Source organism: Nelusetta ayraudi, unplaced genomic scaffold (genome assembly GCF_046127955.1).
Source record: "Nelusetta ayraudi isolate G7.1 ecotype Tasmania unplaced genomic scaffold, CSIRO-AGI_Nayr_v1 ptg000042l, whole genome shotgun sequence".
NCBI lineage: Eukaryota > Metazoa > Chordata > Actinopteri > Tetraodontiformes > Monacanthidae > Nelusetta > Nelusetta ayraudi.
This window is the reverse complement of record NW_027466092.1, coordinates 12,278,728-12,296,634: the sequence shown is the minus strand read 5'-3', so window position 1 is coordinate 12,296,634 and position 17,907 is coordinate 12,278,728. Positions and strand designations below refer to the sequence as shown.

The 17,907-nt window shown below is 42.6% G+C and overlaps 1 protein-coding gene across 2 annotated transcripts; it reads right to left on the bottom strand.

Moving 5' to 3' along the window:
* Positions 1-211: 211 nt before the first annotated feature.
* kctd5b (potassium channel tetramerization domain containing 5b) lies at positions 212-17,741 on the bottom strand. Of its 2 annotated transcripts, XM_076034496.1 has the most exons (7): positions 17,144-17,741; positions 10,355-10,463; positions 9,579-9,670; positions 9,374-9,469; positions 9,039-9,143; positions 5,934-6,059; positions 212-3,648 (listed from the first exon to the last, which is right to left on the bottom strand). In XM_076034496.1, the coding sequence occupies exons 1-7, from the start codon at positions 17,360-17,362 to the stop codon at positions 3,619-3,621; spliced, it is 777 nt and encodes a 258-aa protein (XP_075890611.1). In that variant the 5' UTR covers positions 17,363-17,741; the 3' UTR covers positions 212-3,618. The 2 variants fall into 2 exon arrangements, with proteins under 2 accessions (XP_075890611.1, XP_075890612.1); XM_076034497.1 differs by lacking the exon at positions 9,039-9,143 and having other exon boundaries at positions 17,144-17,726.
* Between the last annotated feature and the right edge of the window lie 166 nt (positions 17,742-17,907).

Here is a 17,907-nt window from a genome sequence, read left to right as displayed (position 1 = left end):
TTTTTTTCTCAAGATTTACCAATTTAGGACTTCAGTGAAAAATTAATTGACTTCTTTAACGTGAATTAAGAAACACATTCCATTTGAATTTAAAAAAAAAAAAAAACGTTTTTTTTTTTTGGCAAACCAAATGCCATTAAAAAGAGACATGAATGACAAGTTTTTTCTTTTATTGAGTTTACCTTATTCAAGACCATTTAGACATTTCCCCTTAATCTCATACTTGGTTTATTTCAAACATTGCATAAGATCATGTCCAAGTGATCTATATAGTGATATGAGAAGCCTTTTCATTGATCTAATTTCAAGACGGAGGAAATGGCAAACCTCCTCTGATTACAAGTGTGATCTTCAATCATGCATTACAGTGCTCTGTGGGTTGTGTGTGATAATGTAAAACTAGCTGGGCACTTATAATCAATAGGCTACAGATATGATAAGTTTGTCCATAGAATAAACCAATTCTCAATGCCAAACACTAAATCAGACAACCTGTTTGTAAAAGAAATAAAGAAGTGGGACGGGGGGAGGGGTGTGTGAAAAAAACAAACAAAAAACAACACCTCAAAGTCACCTCAGAGTGTATCAAATGAGCTTACAAAATAACCAAGTGAATCAAAACACACCAATACAGAAAATCTCATTGCTTGGAGGGGAAAACAAAGCCTTACAAGAAGAGCTAATAAACAACTGCTCAGTTATTCCTATTACAAAAGTAAGCATGCCATTGGCGGTCGGAAAGCAAGATTGTCTACAACGCTCAAGCATAGGCTGTCAGAAACAGATGGAGTCAGGGTTACTACGTCCGTGTCAATATCAGTTCTTCTGGAGTGCTCACAAAACCCGGATGAAAGTTGATGCCTGTGAGGGAGTGCAAGACAGTACGTCGTTGGAAGGCTTCAGAATACTATAACAAATGTAAACATAGCCTAGCTCTGGTAGGAAATCCAGTTGACTTGAGTGAACCTCTGCAAAAATTCAAATCTTGCACTTTAAAAGCCCTTGTGTGTGTCTGTGTGTGTCTGTCCTTGTGGTCATAGATAACTATCGATAGATATATAAAAACATGCATCCATACTCGTTTCTCAGTCAATATAAAAATTGATTTTAGTCAAGTGTATATGTGAACATGTGATTAAATAGAGGTTTGCGTGTAGTTAACAAGTCTGTATGTACAAAGTGTGCCAGCATTTAAGAAAAATCAACTCATCCCTGACACTAAGATAAATGTGTGCAATACACATAAGACATTTGATTTTGGTCATAGGGAAAAAGGCAACACTAAAACGATTTTATCTGTGAATGCGATATCCAATCTATCAAAAAGACCACACATCAAACCTGAAAAGAACTCTATAAAAAAAGAAAAACGTCTTTCGAAATGCAGTATTTACATGAACAACATTACAGGCTCCAAAAGCAATGTGCACAGTGTTTTCTTTTTCCACTGTAGTGCTTGTAATGCTGTGTTCTTAATCTAAACAATAAAAAAAAAAGCTTAGAAGAATCTATCACAATGCAGGAAAAAAATATTTTTTTTCTTTTTTAAATGTAACAGTCAACTTCATAGACAGCCAAGTGTAGCTTTGTTATTAGTTATCAAACATGTTTATGTTCCAGGCATGTTGTCAATGTAATACACCGTGTTCAGTGTCAGCCACTCCAACAACCCCAACTCAAATCTCTGGAATCGTGTACAAATGATGCAAAAACCCCATGATAACAATGTCCAGAGTTTGTCCACCCAAAGATCCAGTATAAACAACTCACATTCGAAGTTGCCCTTTCTATACAGTGTACAAATCGTGCAGTATCTTGTCAAAGTTAAATATTGAATTTGGATTATTTACACCATAAACTCCCCGATATGATCAGAAAGTACTTCACCACTGCTTTCAAAACAGTTCCAGCCTGAACCTTCCCCACACCTCAAACACCTTCCCTCAAAAAAGACAAAAAAAAAAGAGAAAGAGATTAGAATAAAAAAATAAAATTAAATGCTCACACTAGTTCGAGATAACTCAGAAATCCTTGTGAAAAACAATTAAGACACCAAGGGCTCCACTGCCAAGACAAAAAAAAAATTAAAAAAAAATTCCCATCTGAAACATCCTCGACCGTTTCAGCAGTTAACCTTAGATTATGAACATGAGGAAGTCACAAATTGATTTGCAAAGTTAAGAAATGAAAGTATCAACATTAAATTTAACATTAAAGGCCCAACGAGTAACATTTAAAGGGCTCTACTGGCATTAAAATGGAAAAAAAAAAAATACTTGACGATGATTTTGAGATAAAGTCAGCAAGTTAACAGTTGTATGATCACTTGCAAATAATAAGCATGTGTGCTCATAGAAAGAGTCGGTCCACTTGCAGGGCGTTGGACACCACAGGACGACAGGAACCCAGAACACTGATCGGCTCCGCGATTCACCGTTTCATCCTGACCAGTCAGAATGATGCAAAATGGGATTAGGTCATTATTGGTTGCGATATGCTTTCTTATCACTAGATGCTGCTAAAATGTACACACTGGCCCTGTACTACAGATATTCGAGTAATTTTACATCTTAACTAAAAGTGCACATTGCAGAAGCAGCAGATTTATGACTCTGTAACGCAACATTCTGAACAGATGTGTTGCTTTTAGAAATGTCCAGTACTTTTGAAACTTTACCCTTATTAAAAAAAACAAAATGGAAATAAAATTATAACCTAAATCAAGAGTAAATAACTAATAAGTCTTTAGGCCGCAGGGTTAATAACATTAGCAGATATTGTACATGGTATCGAACAGCTCCAGTACAGAGCAAAGCAAACAGTATGTGATCTTTAACTCGTGAAATAGATTAGTCTTATTCTTTGCTCTGTCCCTTAAGTTTGCTTTATTTTGATTTATTATTGGTTATTTTTATTTAACCTTCTAATAACTGATGAGGATTTATTTTAAAAAGAAGGAAATCAGTTAAGCTGACATTCCTTTTCATGCAGTGTGAAAATTGCATTTGATCTTGATCTCTGTTGATGTGTTTTTTAACTTAAATGAATTGCAGCATCATAAAATAGTTTAACCAGGTTCCTCATGATCACAGATCTGTGTAACTGAGTCACTTTTTGTTGTTTTTACTGGGGTGAGGTTCACATTAAAAAAGCCCATATTCCCTTCTTAGCATCACTGAACAATGATTATTTTTTTAACTTTGAAATGAAGACCAAACTGATCCCTTACCAGACCCTTTAATCTGAGAATATAAGAATTAACCTTACAGATGACCCTGAGTGAATTATTGGCCTTATGTGACGATGGCCATACTTTATAGCATAAAACATATGTAGACTTTGAATCCTGACTTGATTAGAAAAAAAGAGAATTGGTGCTGATTTAAAAAAAAAAGAAAGAAGAAAAAAGGTCCAGTTCAAATATACAGGCACAAATCGTCAGTCAACAGACTTATTTACATCAACAAATTAAAACCAAAACTGAGGGGGAGGGGGAGGGGGGAAATCAACAAAATAAATGCACAATCCCCCCTTTGAATCTCCATTGTGCCAAACGTTCTTTCACAACGATGATATGTTTGCATCATAACATCTGGCGCTCGTCACACCGAGTCCTCTTCACATCCGGGAGCCTCTTTCCTGAAGGATCTGCAGGGGCAGAGACGGAAAAAACACAAACGGAGTGAATGCGCCGCGCGTCGAAAGCCAATTTGCAAGAAACAGGGGCATGTTGAGTCAGTCACTGTCAGTCCCTCACTGGCTCCTCCCACTGGGACTCGCTCTCCCAGCCAGGGGCGTCCGTGCATTTACCCAACGTGCCGCCTGAATCAAACACACACTGAATAGAGAGCGGAGAAAAGGGGAAATGTTTGCACAAAGCAGGGGAGAGAAAAGCCTTGCGCCAAGGGGTGGCGGGGGCCAATAATGGGTGAGCTCGTGGTGCCGAGCTGCAAGTCAGGCGCCGTCAACCTCGGCGCTGGAGTGACACGATGCTGTGACCACGTCCACGGCTCCCGGGGGGGGCATCGCGGGCTGACAAAGAAATAGCGAGAGAGGTAAAAAGGGAAAATCCTGCCTTGGCTGTGGCGGCAAGTATTGCTGTGAAATGGTCTGTATTTATCCAGCGGCTCGACTACTCTGAGCACTTTGCGCTCCGGAGTCGGTATTCAGCCTTTCACACGGAGATTATTACATAATCATTGTGTTGTGTCGAGAGAGACATTCGTTTATTTTAAACAAGCAAAAATGTGGGGATTTGGGGATTTCTTTTGAAAAATAATACCAATAGTTTTGGATAACTGGTAATTTACAACCTTCCTAGATTGTAACATCAAGAGAAATTGCATAAACAGACTTAGTAATGGCAACTCAAATATTTAATTTGAACTTCTTGAACAGCATTCAAAAACTAAACCTAAATTTCTCTCAAAGAACCAGATCACTGAGGTCCATTTGAGTGCTTGTCAGTTTAATTTTCTATTGAATGAAAACCAGAACACTGAACTTTTATCATTTATGTCACAAAGCACGCTGGAAAATGCAAAATGCCAATTATGAGTTTCTCATCAGGAACAAATTCACTTTATGAAACTAAATTTCGTCATTTTCATTCTCCGTCAGGAAAACTGTTGAGCGTTACACAGACTTAAGACTTTTGTTTAAATATTTTTTTTCTATTAATAAAACACTCCATTCATTTCAGCTGCTGCTGATGTAAAGACAAGATGCCATCGATTAAAGCTGTGAGCAAAGGTCAAAGGGTGCTGCGAAAACAAACAGAGCTCTTGCCAGCTTTCAAAGAGAGTCTGACCTGCAGAAGAACTTCAAGCCGTCTCAGCAGGAAGTGTCTAGTTTAATACAGCGAGCTTTGGGCTCATCCAAGTTCACTTTCCATCTACGAGGCTGCATTTATACCAAGTCTGGTTTTCAAGACGCTGAAAACATTCCAACAGGAGAACTTTGGTATTCAATTACGTCTTCCCGTAACGTTCAAAAGCAGCCAGTGTGTGTGTGTGTGTGTGTGTGTGAGATCGGATTCAGCAGCCTTTGAAAGCAAACGTGAGCTCCGCTGCGTGGAGGAGACCAGGGGGAGAAAGGGAGGGACAGCAGGACAGAGTAGGGAGGCGCCGTGGAGGGACTATGAGCACTTGAACGCTCACCGGTGGGTCACAACTGCTCAGCCCTAATCAGAATCATTCATTTCATAATCCGTGTCGTCGTCCTCGCTCTGAGCAACATGCAGCATGCAGATGGTACAGAAGAAGATCAGAGAGGCATGAGTGAAATGAGTCAGATGAGAGGAGAGAATGATGAAAAAAAAATAACAAGGGTTGTGTTGAGAGGGGAAAACCACATTCAGAAAGAGTCCAGTCAAAAAGGGAAAAAGAACATTCATCAAGGCAGTTTCAACTATGTGTGTCGTTGAGCACTTCGACTGCATTTGGGGGTTGGAGGGTGGGGGGAGGGAGGGCTGAGGAGATGTGAAGTTCTTTGGGGGTGTCCCCCCTGGTTCACTCCCCGGCCCCTTCAGAGACACAACAGGCCTCGCTGCGAAGACTTCTCTGCAGACCTGCGCTCCCTGAACGCACACAACACAGGTTCCATTTATTCTATTTATTATTTACTTTATTTGGAGGCTGCTGAAATCAAACGTCTACGCCGCTCTCTTCTTATTTCTGTCATCTGCCAGGTCGGGTTGTGTGCAGTTTTTTCCCCCTCTTCTTCTTCAAACCAGGGGACTGAATATTCACAGTGTTCTCTTTCATGGAGGTTTCTCATCAATTAACCATAGGTGCTTTCAGTGGCCCCCGCTGGCATGTTCATAAATGCAGCGCATTTAAAGCATCCAGGCCGAGCCATCACTCAGACGTGTTTGCTATGGATGGACTTTTTCTTCCCTCCTCTCCATCCTCCAGACACACACACACACTCACCTTAGCCTTCTCACTGGGCTCACTGTTTGTCCCGTATGATTGATTGTGCAGCTCCTTGGACACCACGCATAGGAACTCGGCTTGGTCTTCGTTTCCGTAGTTGTAAGAGGAGCCTATGCTGACCAGCTGCAGGGGGACACAAGAGCAGAGAGTGCAGACGAAGAGCTTGTTTTAGCGCCAATTAAAGTGTAAAAAGGAAAGACAAAAAAAAAACTGGGTTACTCGTGGTGGGAAAACAGAGGTGCGGACACATTAAAAAAAATTATAGGAGAGTCTACAAGGATGGCTGAAATTGTTGGGGCTAAAATAAAAAGTGAATGCAACCCACTTCCGGGATTTGTTTTTTTACGTGCTTCTATTCAGACAGACAGCAGTGGAGGAGGATCAGGGTGTTTAAGTTGCACATGTACAACACTAAGCATAAAACGTCGGCAAACACAGCAAGACAAGGTGGCACCAAAATCAACTGAAAGACTTTAAAGATGACAGTGTCAAGTCTCCACTTTTGCTCAATACATAATTAGCCCATCATTAGTGACATAACAATATTGTCAATTTTAAGGCATCACAGTGAAAAAAGTGTCTGTGTCATGATGGACATGAAACAAAGACACAGACTTCAATGTGTATAGGCCGTTTTCTACCAGGAGCAGCTAAGCAGAGTGGACTATCTCCAGAACTACATTTACCATCAGCCCATGATTGGAATGGAAACTCAACTGACACAGTGAGTGGTAAGTAGGACACATAGAGAAATAAGAAAGGGGAAAAGGTGCAGCAAATATTGGTAATTCCTTGTTTGATAAAGTGGCACATATTGTCATTTTTTTTTTTTTGCCTTTTCAATATTATATAAAAAAAATTGATTGATTACTGTGACTAATGAAGTTTGAATACTGTTACATACCTAATTAGCACTGAGCTGCTCAGCCTTGGACGCATCAAGGAAAAATGATATATCGTTTAAATCATTTAAATCATTTGTGTGTGTGTGTGTGTGTGTGTGTGTGTGTGTGTGTGCACACACAAATAAGATAATTAAAATGATTTTTTGAGAATGACAACGAGGACACCAGAGGCAGACAGGCAGACAGAAGGGGCTGTGTGAGGGCTTGACCACAAGGAAGCCAACATGCTGATTTGTGGTTTTGGCAGGCTTGACTTGGTGGGACCAGGCTTGTTTGGAGTGAATGCTGGGATCTGAGCAGATAGTAGAGTGTCGCGAGCGACGTTATCTCCTGACCACAGAGGAAAACTACAAGAGAGCTCAGTGCTATTCACAAAGCTTGCATCGTCTTTTTGACTTGTGGTGGTTTCCTTCTTACACCAGGTGTAGTTTCTTTATCTCATGCCCTCCTAATTGACTCAGAACACTAAAGATTATACTTAAAGAAACATCACCATTAGTGATCGCATCAAAGGCTGGCTTACAACTTAACCTTTAGTGTTTTATAAACATTTATAAAAAAAAGGAACGCTATTCTATATTCCTCGACATTTTATTGCCCTGCTGATTTTGGAACCCGATTTTCTTTTTCTTCAAATACTGTTTGTGACAATATTTGGTAAAATGACAAACTGCAGTCACATGATCCTTGTACTAACGTTACATTAAGCTCCAGCTCCCTGTCATGTCAGTTTAAATTAAAGACACAAAAGCACACGGGGAGAAAGTAATGGGGGACCACAATTATCATAAACAAACCACATGCATGAGGTCGATGCGCGAGCGGCTAAATGAATACGGCAAACATCCCCGCTCGTGAGCCAGCGCTCTCGCTGCTGAATGGCGAGCCTGTGTGTGTACACTGCAGGCAGCGTGTAAACCCTCTGCGCCCAGGTGTGCGTGTTCAGACATGCACCGCCTCATTAGCCACCGCTTGCTGCCCAAGACTTGTTGTTGTTAGGCATTTGCTCCTACATTAGGTGTTAAACGACCAAATAATCCAGCTACTATCCAGCTAAAGCCTGGACGTGAGGCAAAACCTTGACGGTTCTGCATGACGTACAACAAATTGCCTGCCAAATTGTGGATTGTGTGCAAAGTGAAAATAAACACAACGAAAATAATTTGCAAACCTCCCGTTTTACTTTTTAATCATTTTCTTTTGGGTCGGCGGACTGGGATGTTGAGGCAGGAAACCTAAATGGTATAAATGCAAGTGCACTTTTACTGGCACGTCTCCCAGTAAATCTTAACATGTACATTTTAAATCTTTGTGTTCTAAAGTAATTCGAAGCAGAAGTTCAACTCTGTCGTTTAACCACACCGTCTTTTCACCAGCGATCTTTCTTTCTGTTCTTAGTGGTGCTAATGTTGTTAGCGAGCTCCTGCTTCTTTAAGCACTTCAAGCTTCAGGTGTTCTTCTCCTTCCTCAGAATTCAGGGAGTAGTCTTGCGGCGTTTTCAGTCATTTTCAACGTATCTGTGTAAACGGTAATTTATTTTGAATACGCCGTCGTGCAAACGCGTTTTTTTTCGAGAGCGTTTGCGAAAATGTGCGGTTAAAAAAAAACAAAATTGGTCTCCATGTAAACAGCCCCTAACAGGCCAGTAGCCGTTTGGTTAAAGCTTCGATTGAGCTTTTTTCTCACCGAGCACACGACTTCTAGGGGTGAGGTTTCCCCTCTGACCGTCTGCATTCCTGCCATGACGTTGTTACTTTGAACCTACATTGATAAGCTAGTTTTAGTTACCCTTAACTTACCTTGAAAAAAAATGTAAATTTTTAAATAAGCATCACTTCATCACAGCATTGTCTCCCATGAACAGCCGGGCAGCTTCGTCAAAGCCAAACACAAAAGCGGAACAAAGTGCGAATGCATTGAGATTTAAACACGACTGTCATGAAATGAAGCCATAGACAGAAACGAAAAGTGCCATCATGTCTTCTGAATCTCACTGGTGAGCAAGCAGTAAAAACAATATTAAAACAAAAAACATCACTCAAAAGACTCAACTGAAAAGAAGCACAGAAAAGTGGAAAATAAATATATATCAAGAAGTCTGTGTCTACTAAGGACAAACAATGGCCGGCAGGTTGTGTGTGGACAATATGGGGACCATGCAGTGACCAGCCCGTGGACAGAGATTTGTGGGACACACCTCTCTGCTGTTGTTTGGCAAAGTAGACTCCTCTCCCTTCACCTCCCTTGACACAATCAGCAGAAACTCTGACTGGCGGGCCCGCCCGTAACCTATACTGACAAGCTGCAATAACCAATCAGAGCACAGAAAGGATGCCCGGATCATGTATGCGGACGTGACAAAGAAAGGGATTTGTTGTTCCAGCTTCCCAACCCCCCGTTCACCCTCACCCCCCCGCAGGGCCATTTCCAAAAATTGGAGATTGGACTTTCTGGGTCAATGTGAAGCATAGCAGGATGGGTGAAGCACATGGAAGGAGGAGCGCTGCCGTGTGCGCTGCCTGCAAGACTCACTTGCTCGAACTTCCAGCCGTCAGACATGGTGGACACCATCTGCGTCAGCTCCTCCTCCTGGCACTGCAGCACCCGGTACACATGCTTGACTGGGACCTGAGGACGGGAACCAATGACACGTTTTATCGTGACAAGTAATAGTGACAATAATAGTGACGAGAGCCACAGTGCCGGACTGAAGTACGTAAACAGGAGCTTCACACACCTGAGATGTCTTGCAGTCACGTTCCCTGATCTTGTCCTTGATGAGCTTTATTAACGATGTGATGTTGTAGAACTCGGCTTCTTCCAGCACACCTGCAACCAAAGAAGGTTTCACGCTTTTAGGGTAGTGAAAATCACAGCAAACGAAATGTTGTTTTTTGTTTTCTTTTGTTCTAAGGGACTTTCTCAAGCGAAAATACTAGTAATACTAGTAAAAGTTAAAAAAAAAAAAGAAAAAAAAGAAAAGTGACTTTAAGCCACACAGCAAACAAACAATGGCCAGACTAACATGAATGCTGGTATTCCTCCTGTTTTTAAAGTGCATTTATTGAACCAACCAAACCATTACTCCTTTTCTCGGTCTCTACCAGTTATTCATAATTCATTCATAATTCATTTGGAGTAAAATATCAATAAAGCTTGGAAGAAGTTATTTCTTTGAGAGCTCCTCCTGACTAAAGAATACAAATACACACAGCACGGGCATTTAAAGAGGTACATTAACTTCACTCAGTCACTGAAATTTAATTTGCCCGTTTAATTTCCCCAGAGTCAACAGTCAATCTGTTTAGCATTGGATTTACTGCTTTTCAAGGTTTATTTTCTCCATCCTTTTTGGTTACATGGCCCACACAAGGAAGTTCCAATTGTAAAGCATCTAGATTTTGATGTAAACATAAAATAAAAACAATAATAATAATAATAATACTAATAACAAATAACACCACTTTTAATGGGGCCCTATATGCACAGCATCAGTTTCCATGGAGACGTTACCTTCCTCGGCCAGGTCCCTGTTGAGCACCAGTTTGCCATGCCTCAAGTAGTTCAGCACTGGCCCAAAGTATGTGGGGTCTCTGTCAATGAGATAGGCACCGGTTTCATCCTGGAAAAAAAGCAGAAACAGGGAGCAGTGACGATCAGCGGAAAAGCCAAAAGCACTTTTGTTGCAACAAAAAAGAAATCAGGAGGAAAGTGCTCCACACAAAGTGCTTTGGTCGAGCAGGGATTAAAATCAAACACCTGACGCAAAAAAAGAAAATGTGTTGAGGCTAAAGTGCTTCCATAAAGGTCAGTTCAATCCAACGCCATCAGTAGTAATTCGAGACACGTTCCACGTAGTGAAGAAAAGTGCCGGTGAACGCCAGCCTCCATTGATCCATCGCTGCAGACGGTGCTGAGAAACAGGGAGCAGCAGTAGTGTGCAAACTCAAAACGCAGTGCGTCCAGTTAGAAAGAAGTGGATTGCCACCTAAAAAAAATACTGGAATTTTCAGAAGCGCAGCCGTCTTCACATGTTTTCCTTGCAGATCCTGGAATGCAGCTTTTTCTTAACCTGAACCTGAAAAAAAAATGCTGCCTCTTAACATCTGTGGCCGTTTTCACATAAGGGAGAGATTTCAAACGCCTATAAATTACTAGTTTTTTCTGCAAAGTGAAAACAGTGTTCTGGTTTAGAATGTGTGGGAACACAACAGAAGGAGTGGAACCCAGAATGCAACGGTGATCACAGTGAATGTGGCACATTGTTGATTCCATTACATTTCACAAAAAGTGACAAATCCAGACTAGAGTTGACCTGGAAACCCTCTGAAGGTCCAATGCAGGACTTCAACAGCCATTTTTAAGGAAAACTAGTTGAATACATTTTTAGAAAGAGCAGGGCAACTTTTCAGGGAGGCGGCAATATTGCCTCACCATTTCTTACATCAGTGCAGAATATAGATTTTCTCAAGGTTGTGATTGTATCTTGAAATTACAGCAGGTAAAAGAACAAGGTCAGATCAGGAGGAAAATCAAAAACATTTAAATTGCATTCTCGCCATTAGGTGCCACTGAATCTTACGCACTTTCAGTCAACATTACCCTTTGAAAAAAAAAAATCCAGTGCTGTATGACAGCCCTTGGGTAGATTTCCCATTTAAAAAAAATTAACACTGCACAAGCCAAGAAAACCCCAGATAATGACAGTGCCGAGGTCGACTCCTCTGCTGATAGTTTACTGCCGAGGTTGTAAAACACACACAGAACGTGTTCAGCAGCTCGAGGATATCACTGGGCTATTCCCGACGGTCTTGGGTTTCAACCTGATTCCCTTTGCAGCCACTGGGTATTCCCCTATTTCTGCACACCGTCTTCGTCTCATGGGGAAATGAAGCTAAAACAATTAGAGCAGAACAGAAGAGGATTTGAGGCAGAAGGATGAATCCAGCAGGAGGACCGGAAGACAGCACCTTAGCTTACCACCACTCACGATCGGCCAAATCCGACCAGTGAGATGAAGTCGGCACTGACGCCTAAGAAAAAGTCACTTGGAGGAGCCAAACCACTGAGAATGACTCAGACATGCATGGCATTTACATTCGACGCTGTGGAAAGGCCTTAGGCAAACTGCCTGCTAATCCTGACGTTCTGAAGGATGTTTACCGTGGCACCGGTCACGCATAGGCCTTGAGTCAACCTCGGAAAATACGCAGCTGCGGCACCACCAGCAAATAATCTATGTATTAAAGAAGTTTTAGTGTGCAGTTGATAGCAATAAAAGAACACAGTGACTGCCACCTCACCTTCAGGAGCCCAGACTTGGATTTAACTCGGAGATCCATTAATGTTTCCAATAATGAGGAACGGTCCCAGTGCATTTTCTTTTGTAATGAATCTCGGAACCACCTTAGCCGACTGGCCTCCTTTCAAAGGAAAAAATATCCTGCCAAAGCCCAATGGAGATCTATTCTGATCTCATTACCCTGCGTTAGTTCCTTGCATTTCCATAGTCGACCAAGTTTAAGTGCAAGCTCAGGTGGGTCTGTGTGGAGGCCCAGTTCCGACCAAACACATGGTTGGAACTGCATGGAAATGGTTCTAGATACTTAAGAACTGTCAAACATTGGGTTCGGTACAGCCGTGCGCATGTGTATACACGTGTGATCCCTGTTGTGTGCAATTTTTTACCAGTTTACCAGCTGTGAGATGACTGGTTTGTTAAATCTAAGTAGCTGTAGTAGCACATCAGCTACACAGTGCTTTCTGTTAACCACTAGAGGTGAATGAAGCACAGTTGTAAAAGGCCAGTGTGTTGGAATTGTCCAATTGTGTTCTTTGAAGATATTTTCTGGAGGTACAAATTGGTGAAATATCATTTCATTGTGAAAAATCAATAGCAGTAAGACAACTAGCAATCAACTGCTATCAACTCTTCTTTTCTTTTTCGTGAGTCCGCCGCATAAACACTGTGCATTTAGTTATGATTATATGGGGTGATAGTGACCCAGTTTGTGTGGGTGGGGGGCAGTGGGGCGCAATAGTGGGGGCTCCAGAATGGGCTGAGGTACACAATGGGTACATTGTTTTAATTAAAGGCTAAAGTCTGTGTCTCTGGAGGCACCGGCTGGGGAGCGCTAGGCAACAAACAGAGCGAGAGCTGGTTGGTGAGCGGAAGGAGGGCTGTTGAGTTGGAAGGCGAGCAAGCAGCGAGTAAGAGGTTGATGCTAAATGCTAAAAGAGAAGTACAGAGCCATGACCTTTATAGATCAACATCTCTTCTGTCTTGCACTACCAGTATGGTCATGAAGCCAAAGCAAACGGCCAGTGCAATGCACACATTAACCACAATTTAAAATAAAAATGAAGGCAAAAATAAAAGATCAGCTAAGACAGGATGCAGCGGATGCAGCCACAAAGTCTGTGTCAGTGCAAACAGCAGCAGCTAAACAAAAACTAACCACATGACACCACGATGAGATTGGGCTGCTGCACATATGCATCGTCACGTGGTAGTCGTTGCTGCTGTTAAGCCGTTACGTGTAAGGTTACACAAAACTGTCGTGAAGATGACACAGCACTTCATATGTATAGAAAATAAATTACTATCCAATCTCACGTCTCTCAACTTCGCTCTGGACCAGGAGAATAACCGTACTGATGAGGGTCAGACAAATAATAAGCCCGGCTCAACTGTGAGGTCCACTGGCTCCACAACCCGGCCTGCTCTGGAGGCCAGTTTAGATTTGGTGTAAAGCCTTTAGACTGTCAAAGTTTCAGGTAAGCCACACTGACGACGTAGTGAGTTAGTGGATTGCATATCAGCCCACTCATGCAGATTGTCTCAAGTTACCATGCGTCAAGTTCATGGTCCGGTGCAAACTACAGAGTGGAATATGGATCGGTGGACTGGGAGGATTGGCGCCGTCTGTCAGGCATCTGATGAATAAATTACATCAGCATCGGACTCCACGGTTGTTGTATCAGACAGGTTTCATCTCGAATGCTGACGCCCACTGGAGCTCATACTTTTGATGAAGACTTCTGCAGACACGTTAATACGTGACTTCGCTAAAGTGACAAAATACAAAACAGCGCAATGATAAAACAAGCGAAACAATAAAACAGCGCACTTCATGGCTTTTTTTTAGCACACGTCTGAAATGACCAAACGGACAGTTTGCAGAGTCAGAAACCACAAAACAAGAAAACTAAACTATTTGCACGTTATAAAATGCTGCATGGAGTTTCCTTGCAGGCAAACTGGAGGCACCAGTGCTCTGCAGAAAGAGTGTTTAAAGATGTTGCAGTAGATCTCCTCAGTCACATGACTGGAGGTACTTAGCCAAGTGGAAGTCAGAACCACGAAGAGCAGGAGCCAGGAATCCCTCTGGAGTACAAGCTGTAATGGCATGGTTAAAAAAAAAAGAGAAAAAAAAGCCTTCCTCATCTTTTAAATAATACAGGCGTTGGATCGAGGCTCTGTTGTGTGAAACTATGTCATGCATGAGGACATTTAAAACTGCTGCTTGATTGCCAATTTAGACATTTTCCCAAACTTCGTGCCTTTCTGCCATTTAAAACTTAGCAAGGCAACACCACTAGTGCATTTAGAGAGGGATGCATAATGGACGTGTGCTTCAGGCAGTAATAGAACAGCTTTTTTTTTTCTTCAAGTCCTCTAAAAGCTTTGCCATCGAGGGGGGAAGGCAGCTCCAGCAAATGCGCAGCAAAAGCTGGGAAGCACGGCAATGCGTGCAATCAGGAGTTTGCAGAAGGTAAAGTGAGAAACCCATTGAATTAAAACTCTGCTTCTGCAATTACCTGTGAATAGTACTGTTTGTGTGTGTGTATGTGTATGTATATATATATATATATAAATATATATAAAAATAAGGGCAATAACAACACATTTATTTTGAAGGCCGATGTCAAGTGCAATTTCCTGGTTTCTTGGAAATTGTAAATAAATGGTTTGAAACTGGGTAGAAAGAGTGCCGATAACCTTAAGTCACACCTTATTTGCCGACTGCACCCTGCAGCTTCCTGCAGAGCACTTACTGCAAGACGAACGGGAGACAGACATATCACTCTTAAATATTTAAGCCGTCTCCCACAGTGTGCTCAGGCACGACAGACAACCTGTATCTGCCGAGAAATGCGGCCATATTTCTCTCACGCACGTCGCAGAGAGAACTTCCTTCCGCAGCAAATGGATATGAATATGAGAAGAAATACAGACGTCGGGCGAACAAGGATCCTTTGTGATGGGGTGCCTGAAAAATTAATGCAGCTCTCAGCTATAGAAAGCCAGGTCTCGACTTGAGTGGTCCTGATCTGAGTACTTCGGGAGCAGGAGTCGACCAAAAGGAAGGAACACTGGCCCGTTGATGAGTCTCTCTCAGCTCTCGCTCTGGCTGAAAGCAGCTTTTTTTCTTAGAGCATTTATAATGTCCGAGCATGAAATAGTAACTTCCTAGCAGTCTCAACAAAATGTGCGACGATGACAAACGCGCCATGAGCTCATTAACTGAAAGTAAATCTTGGGATTTGAAACTTAAAATTAAAGATAAAAGATGCAAGACTCTGGGCTATTTGGCTGTGCACATCGCAGCGTACTCTCCACTTTCTCCCGATGCACCCCCGATGTGCAAAACAGGCTCCAGTCAACAATATGAATAATGCACCTCTCCTCAAGAGCCCTGCTGAGGTGCGTCAGCCTGCATGACTGAGAAATGAACCACTCATTTCCTTGGCTGCTAGGCGCAATAACGCATCTGCAGCAGAAAAACAAGACCGTTGTTGGGTCTGCTGACACCAGTGAAATAATGATGATAATAATATTTTTATTTCAAAAAAAAAATCCAGTTAAAATACATTGACAGGATAATTTACAAGAAGCCCTATTAAAAGCGGAGAGGTACACTAATGACAGCAGAGTCTGCTCCACACTTAAGACGAGGGATTGAGATGGACTGATCCACAGGCTGTGGGAGGATAAACGGACAGAAAAGCAAGCTGATTATTCAGAGATTAGGATATTTGCATGAAAATACAAGATGGGTCACGGTCTTGGCTCGGTTTATAACTGGGGCCAGAGGTGAAGATTAACATGAGTGAGTAGATGACAACAGCTGAGCATAACAGGGGCAGTGGAATAAAACTATAATAACAAGAAGAGGGCACAATTCAGTGGCACCAGACATAAATTCCTTGTGTTGGACGGTTACTATGGGGCCCCGAAACACACACACTGCTAAGCGGCAGATGGACAAACGGGAGAAAGGCTGCATCTGGAGTATCGAGGCCATTTACAGAGATGAACGACTTCATCCCGAGCTCTCAGTTGTCGGCAGCAACTCACCCCCATTTGGCAGTGAGTGATGTGCTCATTAGGCACCGACACAGAGGCTGGTTACTGCCCGGCAAACAATAAAAAAACTAACCAGGAGACATCTCTGGAGAAGAGGAAGGGGAAAGGAGTAAGCTGGGTGAATAGTTTGGCTGATTACACCATCAGACATTTTATTTTATTTTATTTTATTTTTAAATGCCATGGATGCGACAGGGCAGCTCCAGGTGGACAGTTTGGGGCGCACACCATTTAATAGTATACCATTATTTTAATGGGACAGCCAGCCAATTTTTCGAAATTACCTCTTTAGACTAAAATGTTGCCGAGTAAAATAAGTCTCTTTAGGCAAATACACAAATATAAAACATACAGGAGCATCAACGCCGGCCACCTAAATGGGAAACTCACTGGCTGTCACTATCTGACATTTGACACCTCGGTGCGTGCAACGCAATGCCACGGCCTCGGACGGGGAAAGTTTCCAGCAACTATGGCGACTTGATATTTTCTTTCCTGAAAAACTTAAAAGACTCGCACAGCCGTAAGCCAGCGCCGTCTTGGAACATTAACCACATTTGAAGACACCAAAAACTAGCCGGGATAATCACATTTTAAGACAAAAAAGAGAGAGTTGCACACGGGTTCGCAGCGAGATCGTATGTCATGTGGTGACCGTCGGAATCTCGCTAGCCGCCTGTGCTAACACTGGGTAGCCACACACACACAAATCGAGTTAGCTTTTAACGTTAAGAATGAATAAGCAATGAGTTTTTCCAAACGGAATATTCGTGTGAGCGAGCTGGTGAATGAGCCACAATCTTCCCTATTTTTCTACACACAGAGGTTAAATATAAGCCAATACAGACGTAGGAATTAAATAAATAGAGTTGCTGTGAAGCGCTTCTAACTAGTGCACCGCCGCTAACGAGCTGGACTAGCTTAGCATGTACCTTATCGGAGTCGAGCTCGGGGTCAGCTTGGCTCAGTCTGTACAGGAATGATTTCGGATCCCGGCACAGCGTCTGCCTGGTCGTTAAAAAATACGTTCCCCCGACGTTTAGTCGAATCCACTTGGATGCCCCGACGCCGGTCGAGTTGCTCCTCTCTGCGGGGGAATGGGCCAAACATCTCCGGAGAGCGGAGCTGGACGTCTCGGAGTTCTCTGCCATCCCTCTCCTCGTCTCCTCCACCCTCGGCTCGGCTCGACTCTGTGTCCGTCCGACAGGCAGGAAATGTTCAAGCAGCGGCAGCAACGAAGCCCACGACTCATGCAAAGCCGGCTGTTGGCGCCTCAGCCACTCCTACCGACCCAGTCCGCCAGTGCTGTCAGACACTTGCATAAATTATTACCGAGAAGACGTCCTCCCTCTTCTGCTTTGTCTGCTGCCGTTTCGACGCCGGGGACTTTGATCTCTTGATCCTTGAACATCCTCCGAATTTAGAAAAGTAACATCTTCAGTAATGGAATCACAAAAGTAAAAGTGTTTTTTTTCTCTCTCTAGTAGTTTTTCCAGCGATATTTGCATCGAAAGAAGTAATTGGCACACACAAAAACAGTCTGATATCGGGCCGGTCCTTTATTTACATGCTGGGGGTGCGGGGGGCGCGTAAAGAGATGTTATTGCCACTGAATGCTGCCGCTGCTGCTTTTTTATTGTGTCATGGTAACAGAAGACAGGACGCATGTTTTTTTTATTTATATGCCTAAATCCCT

Excerpts from the sequence above, each read along its gene's own strand:
- kctd5b (XM_076034496.1), bottom strand. The coding sequence starts at position 17,362 with ATGGCAGAGAACTCCGAGACGTCCAGCTCCGCTCTCCGGAGATGTTTG. Across the intron at positions 10,464-17,143 it reads CCGAGCTCGACTCCGATAAG|GATGAAACCGGTGCCTATCT; the intron begins GTACATGCTAAG and ends CTTTTTTTCCAG. Across the intron at positions 9,144-9,373 it reads ACGGCTGGAAGTTCGAGCAA|CTTGTCAGTATAGGTTACGG; the intron begins GTGAGTCTTGCA and ends TGGTTATTGCAG.